The sequence below is a fragment of the Protopterus annectens genome, chromosome 6.part0 (genome assembly GCF_019279795.1).
Source record: "Protopterus annectens isolate FY-2018-M chromosome 6.part0, PAN1.0, whole genome shotgun sequence".
Classification (NCBI taxonomy): domain Eukaryota; kingdom Metazoa; phylum Chordata; order Ceratodontiformes; family Protopteridae; genus Protopterus; species Protopterus annectens.
Window position 1 is genome coordinate 1,666,038,942 of NC_056737.1, and position 18,302 is coordinate 1,666,057,243.

The 18,302-nt window shown below is 40.4% G+C and overlaps 1 protein-coding gene across 2 annotated transcripts in view; it reads right to left on the reverse strand.

Moving 5' to 3' along the window:
- INTS7 (integrator complex subunit 7) overlaps positions 1–18,302 on the reverse strand; it is a 1,158,789-nt gene that overhangs the window by 140,102 nt on the left and 1,000,385 nt on the right. For both annotated transcript variants that reach the window (XM_044075076.1, XM_044075075.1), the window contains one exon: positions 2,055–2,187. In XM_044075076.1, coding sequence (XP_043931011.1) covers positions 2,055–2,187 — 133 coding nt within the window. The remainder of the gene's footprint in view (positions 1–2,054; positions 2,188–18,302) is intronic.

The window sequence follows — 18,302 nt, forward strand, 5'->3', positions numbered from 1 at the left end:
TTCCTGGTTGTGCTTTTTTTCCAAGTTTGGTTTGCTGGGCATATGAACCTTAAAAAGCTTTAGAGTTTTAGGCAATGAATGCAAGACTTTCTTAGTAATAATCAGGAATGACATCAGAAGTGTGCAAGAAGCAGAAAAAAGTGGTGGTAGGGGGGTCAAGTGTTAGATGTGCTTGCAGTGACATCACAATGTACAGTGGATATAAAAAGTTTACACACCCCTGTTAAAATGCCAGGTTTTTGTGATATAAAAAGATGAGACCACGATATATCATTTCAAAACTTTTCCCACCTTTAATGTGACCTATAACCTGTACAATTCAGTTGAAAAACAAACAAATCTGTTATGGGAAAAATATACAAAAGTAAAAAAAATGTACAATAAGCTGGTTGCATAAGTGTGGACACCCTTAAACTAACACTTTGTTGAAGTACCTTTTGATTTAATTACAATTAATTGTATGTTGCATGTGGCACAAGAACCCTTCTGTATGACAGCTTCTGGACAGACAAAATGGGGAGCCCAGCTTGGTGGTAGAGAGAGAGAGAGGGACAGAGAGATAAAGCCCTGTGACCCAAATGACCTGAGCTTGTGTAGTGGCTCTGGTACTGGAACAGCCCATCCCTGGGAAAGGGGATGGTACTTTCTCAACTGCAAGCTGGAGGCTTGAAAGAAATAGGAGCCAATATTGGGAGGATGTGGAGTTGACATTCCCAAGCTAGTGATGGTAGCTCTTGGGATGTATGTTTGGGAGCCAGAGTTCATTCAGGAAGGGAGAAGGAGATTCTTACAAAGATGTGGCCACTCATGTTACCCACCGGTGGGAAGGGGTAGGTCTTAGGGGAAGCAGTGCTGAATAACTCCCCAGCCAGGTGACAATTAGGTTTCATTCTGACATTCTGAAACACAGACTGCACTGGTGTTAGGGAGTGGAGCTGGGTCTATATTAAATCATCGAAAGCTTAGAAAAGCAAATGATGATTTATTGACCTCATGTAAGCGAAAGCTTACAAACTTGAACGCTTAGAACAGCAATTTTTTTTCCAAGGGAAAAAAAAAATCGCTGTTCCAAAAAAAAAAAAAAAAACACTTAAAACATAAACTGGGGAGCTTTGCCCCCCACACCTCTCCTACTTAAATATACCAACTCTGAGATTGCACTACAGTGATGAAAACGGCAGAGTAACGGACGCAGCCAAGCGATTTCTTTCCCAGGGAAAGAATTTGCTTATATGCCACTTTGTCATTTTGCCTTTTCAAGTTTGACCAAGACGCATTTGAACGAATATATAGAGAATATAGCATCTTCGGTCATCTAATAAGAATCCGGTGGAGCTAGGCACTTAGCTCATAGGAATGAGGACACCTTCTCATGGAAGCCGGATGGCATAACCAAGCATCAAACAAGGCACAAAGTCCTCCATGCATGACAACTCCCCTTTAGTCAGTTCTTGCCAATGTGCAGGTTGTGTTCACTGTCTTGGGGAATAAATGGGATCAAGACTCATTATCAAGAGGAGAGCGTGACAGCTGAAAGACATAGAAGGAAAACAAAACTGATGAAAAAACATGACAAAATGGAAAGGAGGGGAGGATAAGCATAACTGTACACCTTCTGAGGTGGTTTCCCAATGTTACATTCACTAGCACCAAGAACAACTTCATAGGATCGTGTAAATTAGAGAGGGTATAATACCAATGTATTGGTCTAGGTATATAAATCAAAAATGAATACTCTCTTGATTTAGTACCTACTCCACCAAAAGGCATATATGTGCCTAATATGAGAATTACTACTAAACCTCTCACATAAGACTGCTACTCAGGCATCCTGTTATGTGGTTTCTGGCATGTCTCACTTCTTTTAAACAGGTCTCAAGCAGCTTAACCTACAAGTAAATAGTTTATTCATCAGATGCTTTTACTGTCCTTTCAAGTTGTAATGTGTCTGACAAGCTATCTTCACATATAACACAGTGTAAATGAAACCAAGCACATGTACTTAAAAAGAACTGTCTGAAGATATATAAAACATATAAAAAAGTAGTACTTACCATGTAGGAGACAGGGGTATACTTTCTGCTGAGAATTTCTACCTTCTCCAACACAGTGCTAAACACAGACATCATTCTTCGTTCATATTCACTATCAGCTTGAGTAGCCCCAGTTAAAATGGATTCCTGAAAGCTAGAGACATTTAAACATTAACTTATGCATCTGTAATTCACAGTAAAAAGAACAAATCTCACTGAGGACATGAAGAGGAAAGGATAAGTACAATAATAAATCTGACAAGTGAAAATTTACAGGTTAGCTTTACAGTATTTCCAAAGACAGAAGCCAAACCTAAATGTAATAACCCATGTAAGATGTTGCTGAAAATTTACAGGTACTAACAATGCTCCACTAGAAGAAACAAATACTTGTCAAATGCCAAACATCTGGCTATATTGCTTGTATGATCTACCAGAAATGCTTAAAATGTACAAACATGCAGGTCTGTCACAAGAATGATACAATGAAAATCTGGAATGTAATGCTATGAAGTTCCAGAGGTATAAGACTGTTCACAAGGTAAAGGAACTGCCTGTATATAATATTTTTCACTATCCCTGATCATCAATATTCTTATTGTCACTTTTTCATTCAGATATATAAAAGTATAATCTATCTATAAGTTAAAATATGAGTTTACAAACTCAATGACTGCAAAATGGCTTCTCAAAATAAAAATGTATTAAAACAACTTCTACAGTCAGGACTCAAGAAATGCAAGCTGTAACACTTGTACAGTACACTGAAGAGCCTAGCACACTGAAAACCTACTCTGTATACACATGTAACTTTGTACTTTTTAAAAGTGTTGTAGTCATATAAAGTGTAATCATAACATTTTTGTACAGAGCTGCACTACAAAATGTCATCAGCTGGCACCTCGTAAACATTAAATTTACTTTTGGTGCACAAGGAAGTCATGTAACTTAGCTTTGCATACTGCACAAGTGATGAATGGATTCAAGCATCTACCTGCTAAGTTTGTAAATGTTAATCAGTATGCCATAGTGCCATTATCACTGTAAGGTTTAAAATGAGGTGTACACTGGTAGGTTTGTTCAAAATCTGTGATACTAAAGGCAATTAAATGTGCAAGCTTAGGAAGATGAAATTACTTGAAATCTACTACAGCAATATGATCAATTAACTCATTACTAACACTTTCCGAAAAAATGCCACTCCACCCCCACCCCAACTGAAAAGTATCCATGGTTACTGTGGCCTGGGAAGAAAGGAAATAGGAGAACAAATGATCAGCCCTTAGATACAATTGGGGAGTCTAGCCATCACTTAATATAAGTTTCGCAAATTTTCACGATGGACACTGGGAAATTCATAGGCTGACATCTCATTGACCACTAATTTCTAATGTCTACTGCAACACCCTCAAATTAAATCTGGGGACTAACGTAATGGTGGCAGCCATTCAGTCAAGAAGATAGAAAATCAACCTTGCTTGAAGCTTCTGGCAGGAGATTACTACTACTGCCTGCTGTATGACAATCCTGGATTCCAGTAGTCTAGCTATATGTAACTTGGTATCCAGATGGGCTCCAATGAATTCTATAGTTTGAACTAATTAAAGTTTGGACTTGGTTGTGCTGACAGTTATTCCTAGTACTGAACAAAAGGTGAGGCATGGAGTTCCTGGATTGGAGGAGATTCCTGGTGGAGAATGTTACAAGTCAGTTGTCCAGGTATGGGAACAGAGTAGACTAGCAGCCTGAGATGAGCTGCAACCACAGCTATGCACTTGAACACGTGGGGGCTGTGGTGAAGCCAAAGGGTAGGGCTCTGAACTGGAGGTGACTAGCTCCCAGCCAAAATTACAGAAACTTCCTGGAATATCTATCCATCTTTATGTGATAGTATGCATCCTGGTGGACTATCGAGCACATCCAATTGCACTTCCTCAACAAAAATAAGATAGACTGCACTCCGACCATTCAGAATTTTGCCTGTTTCTCATACTGGTTCAAGTGACTGAGGTCCAAAATGGGCCTGAGATCTCCATTCTTCTTTGGCACCAAAAAGAACCTTGAGTAAACTTTGGATCCTTGCTGGTCTGGTGGGACATCCTGGATGATTCAATGTCTAGCAGCTTTTTTATTTCTAGTGTTGCTGCGTTTCATTGAGAGGGTGGCATATCGGGAAATTTTCTTAAGTATGGGGATTGAGAAAGAAAAGGAATCATGTAAACTCTGGTTATAATCCTCTGCACCTAAACATCTCAGGTGGTGTATGTCCAGGTCATGGGGTGCAGGGATAAACTCCCCATGACTGCCACTAGACTGCAGTAGTCAGGCAAACTTTCAGGAGTGCTGAAAAGACATATCAGAGAAAGGATGCTAGAAGCTTTGATTCTGCAGTTCACTTGTTCCATGGGGTTAATATCCACTATGACTGTTCCCCCGCTGCCTCAGGGGGCCTACTGCTAGAAGTGTCTGGTACAAAACCTTGTGATTTGAGGAACCACAATTTCTTCCATCCCTTCTAGCTTCTTGAGATGGTACTCTGGAGGGTAGAAAACAATATTCCTATGGCAGACAAGCTTTGCCCTCCTGCTCACTTTTGGACAGCATCTCTTTAACATTAGGTCTACAACAGGTGGACCCATTGCAGGCAGCATTAATAAAAGTTGTTTTGAAGTGCTGCACAAAGTTGCAGAGATGCATTCACGTGTGCCATCTGACAGCTATACCAGGGTCTGCTGCTCTTAATGTGCCACTGGCCGCTTTTGATATAAGGTGCAATGACATTTTCAACAAGGACTGAAGGGTTGTCAACTGTGTGTCAACAGCTTTCATCTCTTCTGCAGATAAAGATCCATAGAGGTATTTTGTTAGCTCCATAGACAAATCCTTCTGGAAATGTGCTACATTGTTACATGAGCAGATAATTCAGAATCCTGACAGCAAAGGTCACTGAAGCATATATCTGCTTCCCAAGCCTCTCCAAACCCTGGACCCTCTGTTGGGGGGGATGGACTGTGGAGTCTCCTCAGCAAGCTCCTTCTTGGTGGCTGCTGCAACCACCATGGAATCCACTGTAGGACCCTTGCTTCAAAAGGGATGGTCATTAGGGAACACCAATATTTTATCCAGCTACTGAGGATGGGTTTGACTACATCTGGATCCTTCCATACCTACTTTGAAACCAAACTGACCAATCTGTCCATGGGAGGGACCACCCAAGACGTACATGGGCTAGCTTCAAAGAGGAATACCAATTCCTCGGGGGACGGGGATTTGGTGGAACACCTCCCTTTCTGCCTGAGAAGTTCTATAACTTCACCAACGGAGGAGTCCCTCAAAGGGGATCTGCAGGACCCATCCCCTTCATTGAAATTAGTATCCTTTGTTAAAGACTCATTCAGGGAGTCTATGTGCCTCTTGCTGCACTACTGCTTCCTGTAACTCTCTCTGTCTGGGAAGGATTCAGAAACTGATGAGGAGTCCACAATGTGGACCATCTCGAAACTCTGAGGGGCTGGCTGCGCTGAGGTGATAAAATGTGAAGGATATAGACCAGAAGAGTTCTGTGGGGACAAGGGCGGATCCAAGCAAAGCAAAGGAAAGGAAGCTTGCTTTCTAGACAGTGAGAGCACTCTCTCGAAGGCCTCAAAAGTAGAAGCCAAAACAGGCCCCAAGACCATCCCAGTAGGATCCAAGAATTCTGACACAGACTGGCCCCTGATGACCAGTTCAACTCGGCTAAGAGACAGATGTCATTGACAAGCTATCCAGTCGCAAGGGGAATGGATGGCTCTGATAACTTTGCCCCCCCCCCCATGCCAACACCTTGGCTCAGAGATCCACTGTGGTCCAAAGCACTTGGGGTCAACTGGATCAGAGACACAGTGGAGTTGAAGAGAACCAAGCCTTTGCATCCAAAACAAACTCTGGCAAATGCTTGGACACAAAAGTTGCCAAATCCAAGGGTCGAATCGGGTAAGAAGCTATGAACTTATGAGGTTTGGTCAGAGACTCAAGGCTCTGTCAGAGCTCAGAGCTGGGAGAACCACCAGCTGGATCTGGTTCCTGAGGAACTTTGTCATCATTCTGTTAATGTCTGCTTCAGATAGGCTTCTGCAGGATTGCAGCAATATCGCATAAGTAGTAGTGGAAAGGTGTCTGGACATCCTATGAAAGGATCATTCTTTTAAGAAAGACAATTAGAACTTAGGAGACACCAGTTCTGGTGAGAACCACAGCTCTGAGAGTGGAGGAGAGTGGGATCCAATTATAATAAGTTCTGAAACTGGAGCAGAGCCTGAATGTTTCTGCAACTTTAGAACTAGGCCTGAGGGACTCAACCGATTCAGAGATCATTTGTTAGACTTTGCCTCATATTTTTCCTTAGACTTCTCACACTTGGTTTTCTCAAGTACTTTCCTAAAGGCTTAGGAAGATGAAGAAGAAGAATACAGCAGGAAGAAGCCCCTGAAATACCAGTTTGTTTCTCTTCTCTGTCAACGTCCTCATACCAAAACCAGTGGAAATTGAACACTCCATATAAATGGGAGACACACAAACAATACATGAATTTAACATGAGCACCCAGGTTCAGAATATTGTGGCCACAACCTGCACACTTCTTAAAGCCAGAAGGCTTTTCTGGCATAATGACTATAGACCACCACCACCCCAACTACAAAAGCACCAAAAGAAAAAAGGCAGCAATAACAACTACTACAACTAGCCTTTGGCACCTAGAGAAGTAAAGCTCAAACAGATGTTAGAAATAGCAAAGAAGAAAAAAAAACTCTTCTTCTTTTTTATATATAAGCATAATGGGAGGAAGTAAATGAAGACAAAAGTTGAAATAAACCTAGATAAGTCACTAAGTATCCCAAAGGGAAGATACATATGTCAAAAAGGTCACCCAAGTGCTGAGCCAAGAGATCATGTCTGATGCAAATAAGATCTGGGTAAGGGGAGGAGCCTGAGCCCTGAATTCAAAGTATGAGAGTGACCAAAGTCAGACCCGATACCCCCATCCATTGAGGAACGGATGGAAGAGAACACTGGAGCCAAAATTTAAAAAAAAACAGAGTGTCTTTATTTTGATACTAGGATAAGAATAAGTATCTTGTTAATCTTTTAAAAATCAGACATTTTGGTAAAGAAATATTCAACAATGGCCAAATGAGTGGATAACTCTACAGTTTTTGGGAACTGGTGGAGTTGCTAATAACAGATATATATATATATATATATATATATATATATATGAGAATGGTATGTGATGCCTCTAGCATCTTTTTTCCCCACAGGATGCCAGTATCACATTTTTGCTTTACTTCTCTGAGGGAGTGATGGACTCAAAGGATTTGGTTGTTCCATCAGGCAGACATCTCTTCCCAGATAGAGGTGTTTTCTTAACCTGGTCTACAAACAGCATTGAGCTGTAACTAATCCTGAAAAATACCGCCCCTCAAAATGCCATACTTAGCAATCTAGTTCTCATTTCCCTTGTTTCTAACATGAGGAGGGCTGAGTAGGGGAAACAGCAACAAGCTGAAAGACGAAGGAACACAGGCAGTAAGTTAAGCCGAGCTCTAGAAATCAGAGGGAGGAAGGCTGGGCCTTACTTACTGGCAACCCCTGGAAGGGTGGTGGAAACCTACACAGTTGATTTCTCCCCCAATTTTTCTAATTCATCTCATTTTAACCTGGAGTTTAATAGAATTTGGCCATGGACATTAGGCCTAGGACTGAACATACTATATTTCTGCCACTGGATAAACAGGAAAGCCAACATAAACCATTGGTCATCCAATGGAGAAGATAAATAGATGCAGTTTGGAAATATTAGGTAAAATGTATTTTTTAGTCATAACCGAATGCTATGACAGCCATAATCCATACTAGGTGTCAGAAAGGACTGGATATCAAGCTTAGCTAACCTGAAGGCTACTGCTTTCATTTATTACTTTTCACATTCTCTGATTTATACAGTAATTGGTCCATGGAGGAACATTTTACCAAGATTTTTGATCACCAGAGGGTTCTGACAATTGCTGATAAATGGGTATGATTTCCTGATTCACTTCAGTTGGCTTTCTCATCTGGGTCACATGACACTGAATCAGCACATTACAGGAATTTAAGAAACACCTCTATTTATGACCTGATGCCTCCAGTGGATCACTTCGATTTAAATAAAACACTGTCAAAGATCATGATGCATTTGTTATGACACAACAATCAAATCATCAGGAGTGTTCTCTACCATGATCCCTAAAACAAGACTATGATCTATGCCCCCCCATTTCAAACAGTTGCATAACTAAAATGTTTATGAGGAAATACCTCACTGACAGCAAACTTATACTGATCAGCAGTCATTTGATTCACCACTCACACAGAGATCTTTTTTAGAGAGTGCAGCATTTTTGTTTCATGAAACTTCTAGTCCTTTGAACCTTACAGCCTAGGTCTTCCAAGCCATTAAAAGACTGAGCTCAGCATGCATGGCGATCCAGAAAACTTTTACCGTCACATAATGGGAAATGGTTGTTCAATTCTCAGAGAATAAGGTTGGCTCAAATTAATTAAGCATATCCTCCTTTTGGGCACCTTCCAAGATCTTAATGGTTCAGTCTCAGGTGGTCAACACTTTTAATGCACAGATGTCTATGTCAATTATAACAACACTTTGAACGTGGCTTCAACTGTGTATTTGCCTACTTGTGGACTAAATCTTGGACCTTCCCGGTTAGTTCCATATAGCATGAAATTTCTACATAAAGTTTTTTTCTTTGCTACCTCTTCCTTGAGAATATGGATTATCCACCTACATTTAAAGAGGCTTTAAATAACCTCAGTCTTCATGAAATCCAAACTAAACTTGTACAATCACTTAAATTATTGTCCAGTCTCTACTCTTCCTCTCCCAGATAAGTTTACTCAGAAAAAGACATGCAGTCTGTTCCATCTAAGCTTGTTACTTCTGGGGTATAATAGATCTAAATGAAAATAAGCTATCTAGGGGAAGCTGCAAGTCACGCGGTTCACTTCTTTTTAGTGAGCATTATGATTAGTCAGTCATCATCTGCAGTACTCCTATACTGTTTTCTCATCCTGACAAACCCAAGAAATCTCACTCTGTCCAAGTGCAGAAATATGTAGATGTGAAGAAATATATTTTAAGCGTTTATGCATTTGGAATTACAAAGGAGTACTATTAAGTGGAAAATTCTGCAACTGTAATTACTAGGAATTCTCAAACTTTACAGAAATTTGTTAGACAACTACAAGCATTGGATCCAGACATTCAGTTTACTACTCACTGTGTTTGACAGAGAGGCTAATCTTTCTGAAAGTGATTGTGATGATAGGAGGTACTGCCAGCTATGCCAGGGGAAATAGGCGTGGATTTATAACATATGCCAGCACACCTAGCTGGAATTTAGTAAAGAATTGTATGTTATCTGAATATCAAACTGATTTGTACAGATGCTTCTGTTGAAAATGTATTCGCGAAGTTGCTTGTGTTGAAAAATGTATCAACAGTGAGTCCTGCTGGAAAGAAAGAAATGTACATGCATTATTGTAACTGAATTAAATGTGTATGTTTTAACAGAGAATACTGGAAGAACAGATGTTAATCTCAGTCTCAGCAAACTTTGAAAAATAGTTTAAATTAAATTAGGCCATAAAGATTATAGTTCTGGTTGCAGCTAGAGACAATGTCTGAGAAATCAAGTATTAGGAAGCCTTCTTTATTGTATCTAGCAGAGAGCTAATTGCTACTCTGGAAGGGTAGAGGTTTGAAATTGTTTTGCGACTTCTAGAAGCTGCAGCAGATTTGAGCAAAGCTCTAACTGTGTGTATGGTAACACATAGGTGCTAAAATCCTGGCAGCTTCTAGTGTTGATGACAGTGTGGGAAACAGAATCAGATGACCAGATGTGATGTCATTCTGTAAGCTATCCCAGAAATAATATTTAGATAGTATACCGAGAAGTGTCTCAGACTGAGCAGTCTGTTTCTTGGAACCTAACTTAGAAGGATCCTTCACCCTCTTCATCTTGCCATGTTCTAGTAAGCAATCGGGGAAGAACAACTCTTTAGATCAGTCAGGAAAATATAGTGAGATTAGTTAAGAATTGTTTTTCTGTAACTTTGCAAACTTGTCCACCTGTACTGCTTTTAATATTTTCTGTGATTGAAACTCTGGTGTTTATTGTAAATAGATATTTAGTATTTTCATGTTCTTTTATTATTTATTATTAAATATAGTTAACCTTTTCATTGTGGCTGGTACTTTTAGAAAATATTTAAGCTTTGAACGTATTTCTATATATTTATTTGATGATAACTCTGGCCACTCCTGAAAGTCTTAATGCTTGATCAACATTACCATTGTATCGATATTAATTTCACTCAGTATAATTGGATACCCTTTTAAGAGCCTTACAGTAACTTTCTGGTGGAAGTGAATCTACCTTTTAGTCTGGACAAAGATGGTAGAGCAGGTAATCTGTGCCAGCCGTTCACGTGTGTGTGTGTGTGTGTGTGTGTGTGTGTGTGTGTGTGTGTGTGTGTGAGAGAGAGAAAATTAAATCTCAAAGAGTGCGTGTCAGCTACTTGGAGCAGGGACACGGAGCACTGGTTTCACAGACAGAGTGGTGGAGGATGGAGAGATTTGGCTTGGACACTTGACTGAGGACTTAGCTCTGCAGCTGTGCCAGTGGGAAGCCTTACTGGGGACCTGGAGTAAAACAGATAGAAAAATCCAGACCCCGGGCTGTGTGTGTGTTCACTGTGTGCGCTTAACTCTGTAAATACTGAGTGCATCCATTTGCATTCCAAGTGAAAGTCCCTCTCCAGTGTCAGTGGTGAGGATTCAGGCTCCTTGATTACTGGCCCAGAATGGGGAAGTCACAGTGATTTTAACTGATGTCTAAGATGGCAGCAGTTAGCTGTCTGGGACAAACTCGGTCAATATGCCATGCAATTTACCGTTTGCCGGCTTTGTAATTTTGTTTTAAAGAACTTGAGCTAACTTGCATTTTTTGGATTATTTTTTTCTTCTGAATTTCATCTGTTGGGAACAGGAAGTCTTGGTGTTGTGAATTGTTGAAGTACTCTTTTGACTTTTTGAGAAAATTGAAATTTAAGCTGTATATGACCTATGCAACAATAAGCAAAACAAATATTTGCTTGAATACTTTTGTCTACAGATTTTAACTTTGTGGAGTGGAACAGCACAACCGAGAAGCAGCATGACTGTAACTCTAGAATTTTTAAATGATGTAGTATGTTTAAACTGTTTTCCACAATTTTCTATGATTTGCTTTACCTGGTTTGCTAGTTACATACTGTAGGCTTCTGTGGCTTTTGCTGCTTTTGAGCATTCCACTGTTCTATTTGCATAGGAAAGGTGGAGGGATTTGATATTCACACCATTGGATCTTGCAGCAATTGAGCAGCCAGACTGTACCAAGTTATTGTCTACAGGTTAACAGCTGTTTCAGCCTGAATTTGTTGACCTTGACTTGGAAATTAGTTTAGACATCATAAAGTAGAAAAACTGAACACAAAGTAACCACTGGCTATAATATCCTTACAAAGGCACTATGAAAAAACATTGCTGTGCACAGCGACAAGAAGTGAAAGACAACAAGGTGTTCAGTAGAAGGTAGGAAAAAAGACTGTGGAAATTTGATGGTAAATAAGAGATACTGAAGAAGTTCCAGTTCACAGAATGAAAATGTTCAATAAAGTGAAGATAAGGCACATACAGACATTGGCTAGCAACTGTTGGGTAGCCAACTGTGAATCAATGTATTTTCTTTGATAAGCAATCAAGGTCCCTGGGAGAGACCCTCTGGAAACAAGTGAAGTGTGCTAAGTAATAAAGCACTCCCACTGAAAAGGTAGATGAGGCACAGACACTTCAAAAATATGTCCAATGCATGTGACTCACTATTTGGTGGAAGGACAGAGGGCTTTTCTTCTGAAGCTCCTTCTTAGTGGCTGCCGCAACTGCCATAGACTCCACCATGGAACCCTTGCATCAATGGGGACTGTATTTGGGATCAACCAAGAACGTGCCAGGCTTTTTAGGATAGGCTCAGCTGTGTCTGGTTCCTTCCATACCTTGGAGGAGATCAAGTCAATAATCTTGTTGGCTGGGGAAAACACCCAATTAGTAGATAGGCTACAACCAAAAGGCTCATGAAAAACTGATTCCTCCAGAGGAGGTACATGGGAGGACCAACCCCATTTTGTTAGAGAATTTCTCTGACTGACACTTCCTCAAGGGGGAAAAACCCTCTCGCTCATCAAAATCAGTGTTTGTGTCAGAGATTCTTTGGGGGGGGATCCAAGTGCCTCCTCTTACATTTGTGTTTCCTGTGAACATTCTCTGTGGGTTGTTCAGGACAGGACTCAGAAACTAACAACATCTCTACTGGGAGGACAGAATAAAAGCCCCTGGAAACTCTCTTTCCTGACATGACCAGGACAGCATGCTGCGGATCTTGGGAAATCCTATGGCTTAGGTTTAGAAACAGTTTAAACAGGGCAGACCTCTTGAGGTTGAGAGAGTACTCTCTCAAAAGCCTTGAACATTAAGCTCTACATGAAACCGGGGAGCCTAACTGTCAAAGCCGAAACTTCTGAAAGTGGTTCAAATCTAGAAGCCATTCAGCTAGGATCAGAGGCAGTCACTGGAGCTAAACTATCAAGTGTTGATGCTCCTAGAGGGAGGAAATCTGAAAAACTCAGATCCAATCAAACCATGTCTGAGTCAATGCAGACAGTTCAGCTCTAAGACTCCAGTGGCTTTGAGAGTGACAGAGCTGACTTTGTCAGAGAACTAATTGGAGTCGAGGAATTATGGACCTTTGGCTCTGATGCAGATCTGCCCTGGGTAAGAGTCAGATTCAGGGGCTATGATCTGAGAGGTCAAATCAGAGAAGGAGCCATTAAAGACTGAGGGGAAGAATTAGTTCTTTACAGATCGGATAGTGGTCAGAGTTTGTATTTCACCCTGGATTTGAGTCTGAAGGATATGTTTCATCATCCTGTCCATGTCAGCTTTGGTGAGGCTCCAAGAGGACTTAGCTGACCTTACAGAAGTAGTATAGGAAGGTGGCCTGGAAGGATAACGGAATCTCTCTTGCAGGATTGGAGACCGGAGCTTAGGGGAGATATGATCCAGAGAAAATATAGGTGGAGTTACGAATCAGATAACTATCGGATATAAAAACATTATTGGCTCTGAAGTACAGATCTTGACTGGTGGAGCAAACTAAGGTGTCTGATCCAGAGATCTCTTCTTTGTAGAAGCAGATTTTCCTCATCTTTTTCTCCCTCTTTTTCTCTGTCTCCTTTTGCTTCTCCCTGGGGTTTTCAGCCTTTTTGGAAGATGAAGATGTAAAAGAGGATAAGCAGCAGCCACAGACTTCCCTAATCCTGAAGAGGGGTTCTTTTCTGTGGTAGGCTGAAGGAGACCCTTTAAAATCAGCCTGTTTCTTCTTTCTATGATACCTCATTGTCTGAAAGCCCTGCAAACAGAGCAGGCAGATGAGAAGGCCCAAGACAATACATGCACTTCTCATGTACACTTGAGTTAAGAAGCTTGTGGGAGCAAGCTATATATTTGTTAAAACCAGGGGAATTATCTGCCATCCTCATGGTCCAAATAAAGAAGAAGGGGAAGAACAAAATAAGTGTCCCACAAGACAGAAAGTTTTGAAACTATCAATAAAATATAAGCTATAATAGAAATATAGCCACTACTTTTTTAAAACTTTTTATGAAATAAATCCCAGAAGGAGCAAGAAGAAAAGAGAAAAGGGGGAGGAAACAGCAAGTATGAACAATAACAGAAACAGAACAACATTAAACCCAAATTAAAAAATAGTTATCTAGATATCTTTTTTTTTTTTTTGAACAAACCACTCCTGAGCACCAAGATCTGTCAAAAGCTTATGGCAGCATGCGGAATTAGGAGTAGCTTGCTCCTTTCACAAGGGATTATGGATAGAAGGAGGAGCCTGAGCACCGCAATGCTTAGAAGTGGCTGAAGCCAGATCAGGGACTTGCACATTGAGGAACAGGTGGAAAAGACATCAGATCTAACAATATGGGTAAAATACAGTCACTAGTTAGTCACTACACTACCTGGATGTTGACAAAGAAGAAATCTGGAGAAAGTAGAAGAAAATCAACTAGATAAAGAGAAGAAAAAAAACTCTGGTGGGGAAGAGATTGCAGTTGTTCAGAAAAAAGTCAAGTCCAGTTTCAGGTAAATCAAATGCATTCAGAGATGTTTAAAATAAGCGAGACACTACAGGAATATACAAAGGATGGAAAAATATAAGGCATTAAGTTGCTATTCAGATACAATGACAAAGGTGCAGAAACCACAGGTTGAAATGAAGGAAAGACTGAATGAATATTAGCCTTCACAAGAAAAAAATGATTCAAAAGACGTTTACAAGCTGAGAAATCTCTGAGATTTTCTACTATACTGGAGAAATTGTAAAGAATATATTGCATTAATTTTGAGGAAGTACAGATAAGCAAATGGGCTTCTATCCCACAGCAGGATTTGTTAAATAAAAGGGCACAACATATGTATGCTCCAAATTTGGCAATGACAAAGAAGCAATACCTCTCAAAAACCATGCCAGAAGGGAAAAGCATTAAAAACTGGGGACAGCAGAGCACTTCTGGAACACGATTATTCACTGTATACCAGGTAGAAAAGAAGCAAATTTATTTCTGCAATTCCGCTAGGTCGAGAGGCAGATGTAACATTAAGTTGCAATATCTAGCTGCCTTTGGAATATTTTTTTCTGAAGGATGAAATGCATTTTGGATGCAAAACAGGATAAGGAGGAAATAAAATTTACCCAGCAAAGGGTGAGACAGCAAGCTGAAGGGGACTCTGTATTTTATTCTTCTGACAGTAACAAAGCCCTAAGAGAGAACTTGCCTGTAAAACCTTTTCCATTGTCCTACAGGAAATTATACAGTGATAGACAAAAGCCCAAGAGCTGACTAGAAAAATTTGTAGTACCTCATACTTGATCCAGAGTTCAGTGCTGGATGATGAGGAAGAAGACCACCAATAGTGTGAAATCCAGAAATAAATGGAAGAAATGTAAAGTATTATTTTCATAAAATGCAGTTCAGTCATGATATTTTGTGCTTCTGTTAGAAGTGATTTAAAATACCGGAAGTTTGTTCACTGCACTTAAGTTGTAGAAGGAATGTAAAGCATAATTCCCGCTTTGTCATTAATATTTGGAAGGACAATGAAGGGACTAAAGATACAACTGTAAACAAAAAAAAAGTTCATGTATAACGCATGCCTTGCAGCAAGTTCCATGTTATATTGTAAAATAATTCTATAAAGCATGTAGTGGTATTTTAAATGTGATGTGGAGGAGACTACTTGGAAACTGCTGTTTATGCTAGTGATATTAAAATAAGTACATTTTCTACACACTAATATATCTGGGGTTTAGAGTTTAACAAAATAAAGCCTAGATACAAGCAATACAATGTTGTGATCTTGGGCTGCTGGCGGTGTAAAAGTATATCGGATCACATCATGTGTGTACTGATATATAATTTCCTTTGTTTTTATACAGCTAGAAGCACAGACTAATGTTCTTAGTTTACAATACAGACACTCTGTTAAGCAAACCGGCTAGAAGACTGAAAGCACAAAAACTAATTTTCCAGCATTTGAAAAGAGCTGTTTCTTCCATTTGTAAAGCTATTAGTGCACAATAGTACAATAACAGTATACAATTTAGTTTATTCAGTCAAAGGTAGCCAGTGCACTTTTTATTAAGGCTAAAATCAGTTAGCTCAAAGCATGCAAACTGTTTATCACAACTGAGAGTGGATACAGATAGAAGAAGTACAGGTGGTATCTCTGTAAGAGGGAACACAGACTATCATGCATTTCCAACATGACTAATCCAAAGTTTAGAAAAGGTAAACTCTGTTAGTGTAGTTGTTTATTTGGGACAACTGCCCCTACATGGAGAGGTTACTTCCCTTTTTCAAAAATGAACATGATTTTGTGTTTGTTGTGAGTTAAAAGGAGTTGGAGGTAGAAAGTATAATAAGAAGTTATGTACCTACCATAACATTCCATGTTAGTTGTCTTCTTCTCGCCTTCTTTCTTGCTGGATGGGATCAAAGCCGATCCTCGGCTCCGACTCGGCCAATACTAAAGCTCGAGAGCTAATTCCACCAGCTTGAGGCTCCCCTATATCCCACAATGCTAGGCAGTAACTACTCAGATCTTGTTTGATAGCTATACCAAGCAATCCTAGTCTCCATAGAATGGAGTAGGGAAACCCACCTCAAACAATTTGCGTAAAGGAAAGGCAGACCTCAGTAAAGATATAAGAGGTGGGAGAATGTGTGGGAGTAACAACTTTCGGAAGAAAAAACACAAAAGAATTCCAGTTGGTCTGTCCAGGCTTGGGGGAAGGAGGGAGGAACGCAAGAAAGAAGGCGAGAAGAAGACAACTAACATGGAACGTTATGGTAGGTACATAACTTCTTAATGTTAAGTTGTCAATCTCGCCTTCATTCTTGCTGGATGGGACCGCGTCCCTAGCACCTTATCCCGGGTGGCCTATCGGAACAGACTCTTGAGAACAGTGGAACCAAAACTGGCACGGCTTCTGGAAACCATGTCCAATTTGTAATGTGAAATGAATGTATGAGGAGAAGCCCAGGTGGCTGCTGCACAAATTGAATCTATTGGCAACCTGTCCTGAAAAGCTACGGATGTAGCTAATGCCCTAGTTGAATGAGCTCTAGGTCTTGAGGGCAGTTTTTGATGTCTGATCTCATAGATGAAGGTAATTGTAGACGTGAGCCCTCTAGAAAGGGATACTTTAGTGACTGGAAGGCCCAATCTACCTTCTGCATATGACAGAAACAATTGATCAGATTTCCTGAATTGTTTAGTCCTGTCTAAGTAATATCTCAGTTGGCGATGAACATCCAAAAAATGCAGCTTTTGTTCTGACCTATTTGAATAGTTAGGGAAAAAAACAGGGAGATCAATAACTTGGTTTAGGTTAATTTGAGAAGAAATGTTAGGTAAAAAGGATGGATTAGTACGGAGGGATACCCTGTCTTTGTGAAAAACTAAGTAAGGAGGATGACTGCACAGAGCATGGAGTTCAGATACTCTTTTCACTGAAGTTATAGCTACCAGAAAAAGTGTCTTCCAAGAAAGCAACTTCAGAGAACATGAAGCCGGTTCAAGGGGAAGAATTAAAGATGCCAGAACCAAGTTCAAATCCCATTGAGGCAGGGGGTCTTTGATTGGAGGTTTGAGAAGAAATACACCCCTTAAGAAGGCTTTACAGAGTTTGTGAGCCATGATGCTGGATTCTGAGACACCAACATGAAAATTTGATATGGCAGCCAATTGAACTCTAATGGTTGATGCAGAAGATCCTAAATGAAAGAGTTCTGCTAGAAAGTCTAAAATAGACTGGATAGGTGCAGTAAAGGGATCTATGTTTTTCGATGATGCCCAAAGGGAAAAACATTTCCATTTGCTAGTATAAATCTTCTGAGTAGAAGATTTATGAGAGGCTATCAAAATATCTCGGACCGATCGAGATATTGAGGGAAGCCTGGCTAAGGTTGGAATCGGAGAAACCACGCTGTGAGGTTTAGAGAAGACAGAGATTGGTGCAGCTGACCCGATTGATGGGTAATCAGATCTGGTACTGGGTCCAGATGCCAAGGCTGCTCCATGAGAGGCTATCAAAATATCTCGGACCGATCGAGATATTGAGGGAAGCCTGGCTAAGGTTGGAATCGGAGAAACCACGCTGTGAGGTTTAGAGAAGACAGAGATTGGTGCAGCTGACCAGATTGATGGGTAATCAGATCTGGTACTGGGTCCAGATGCCAAGGCTGCTCCAAAAGGTAACGATGAAGAAAGGGAAACCATATCTGTCGAGACCAGTAAGGGGCAATGAGGATCATTGTCACTCTCAAGGCGATGGCTTTCTGAATTAGTTGAGGTATCAGTGGAAAGGGGGGAAAGGCATACAGAAGTCCCCGGGGCCAATCGTGGACTAGAGCGTCTCTGGTGGGATGGCCTGGTAACAGGAAGAGAGTGAAGAAGTCGTGACACTTGCTGTTTTGGGGAGTAGCAAAAAGATCGCAGCAAGGTTGGCCCCATCTTAGGAATACTTCTTCTAGAACTGACTTCTTTAGAGACCACTCGTGTGG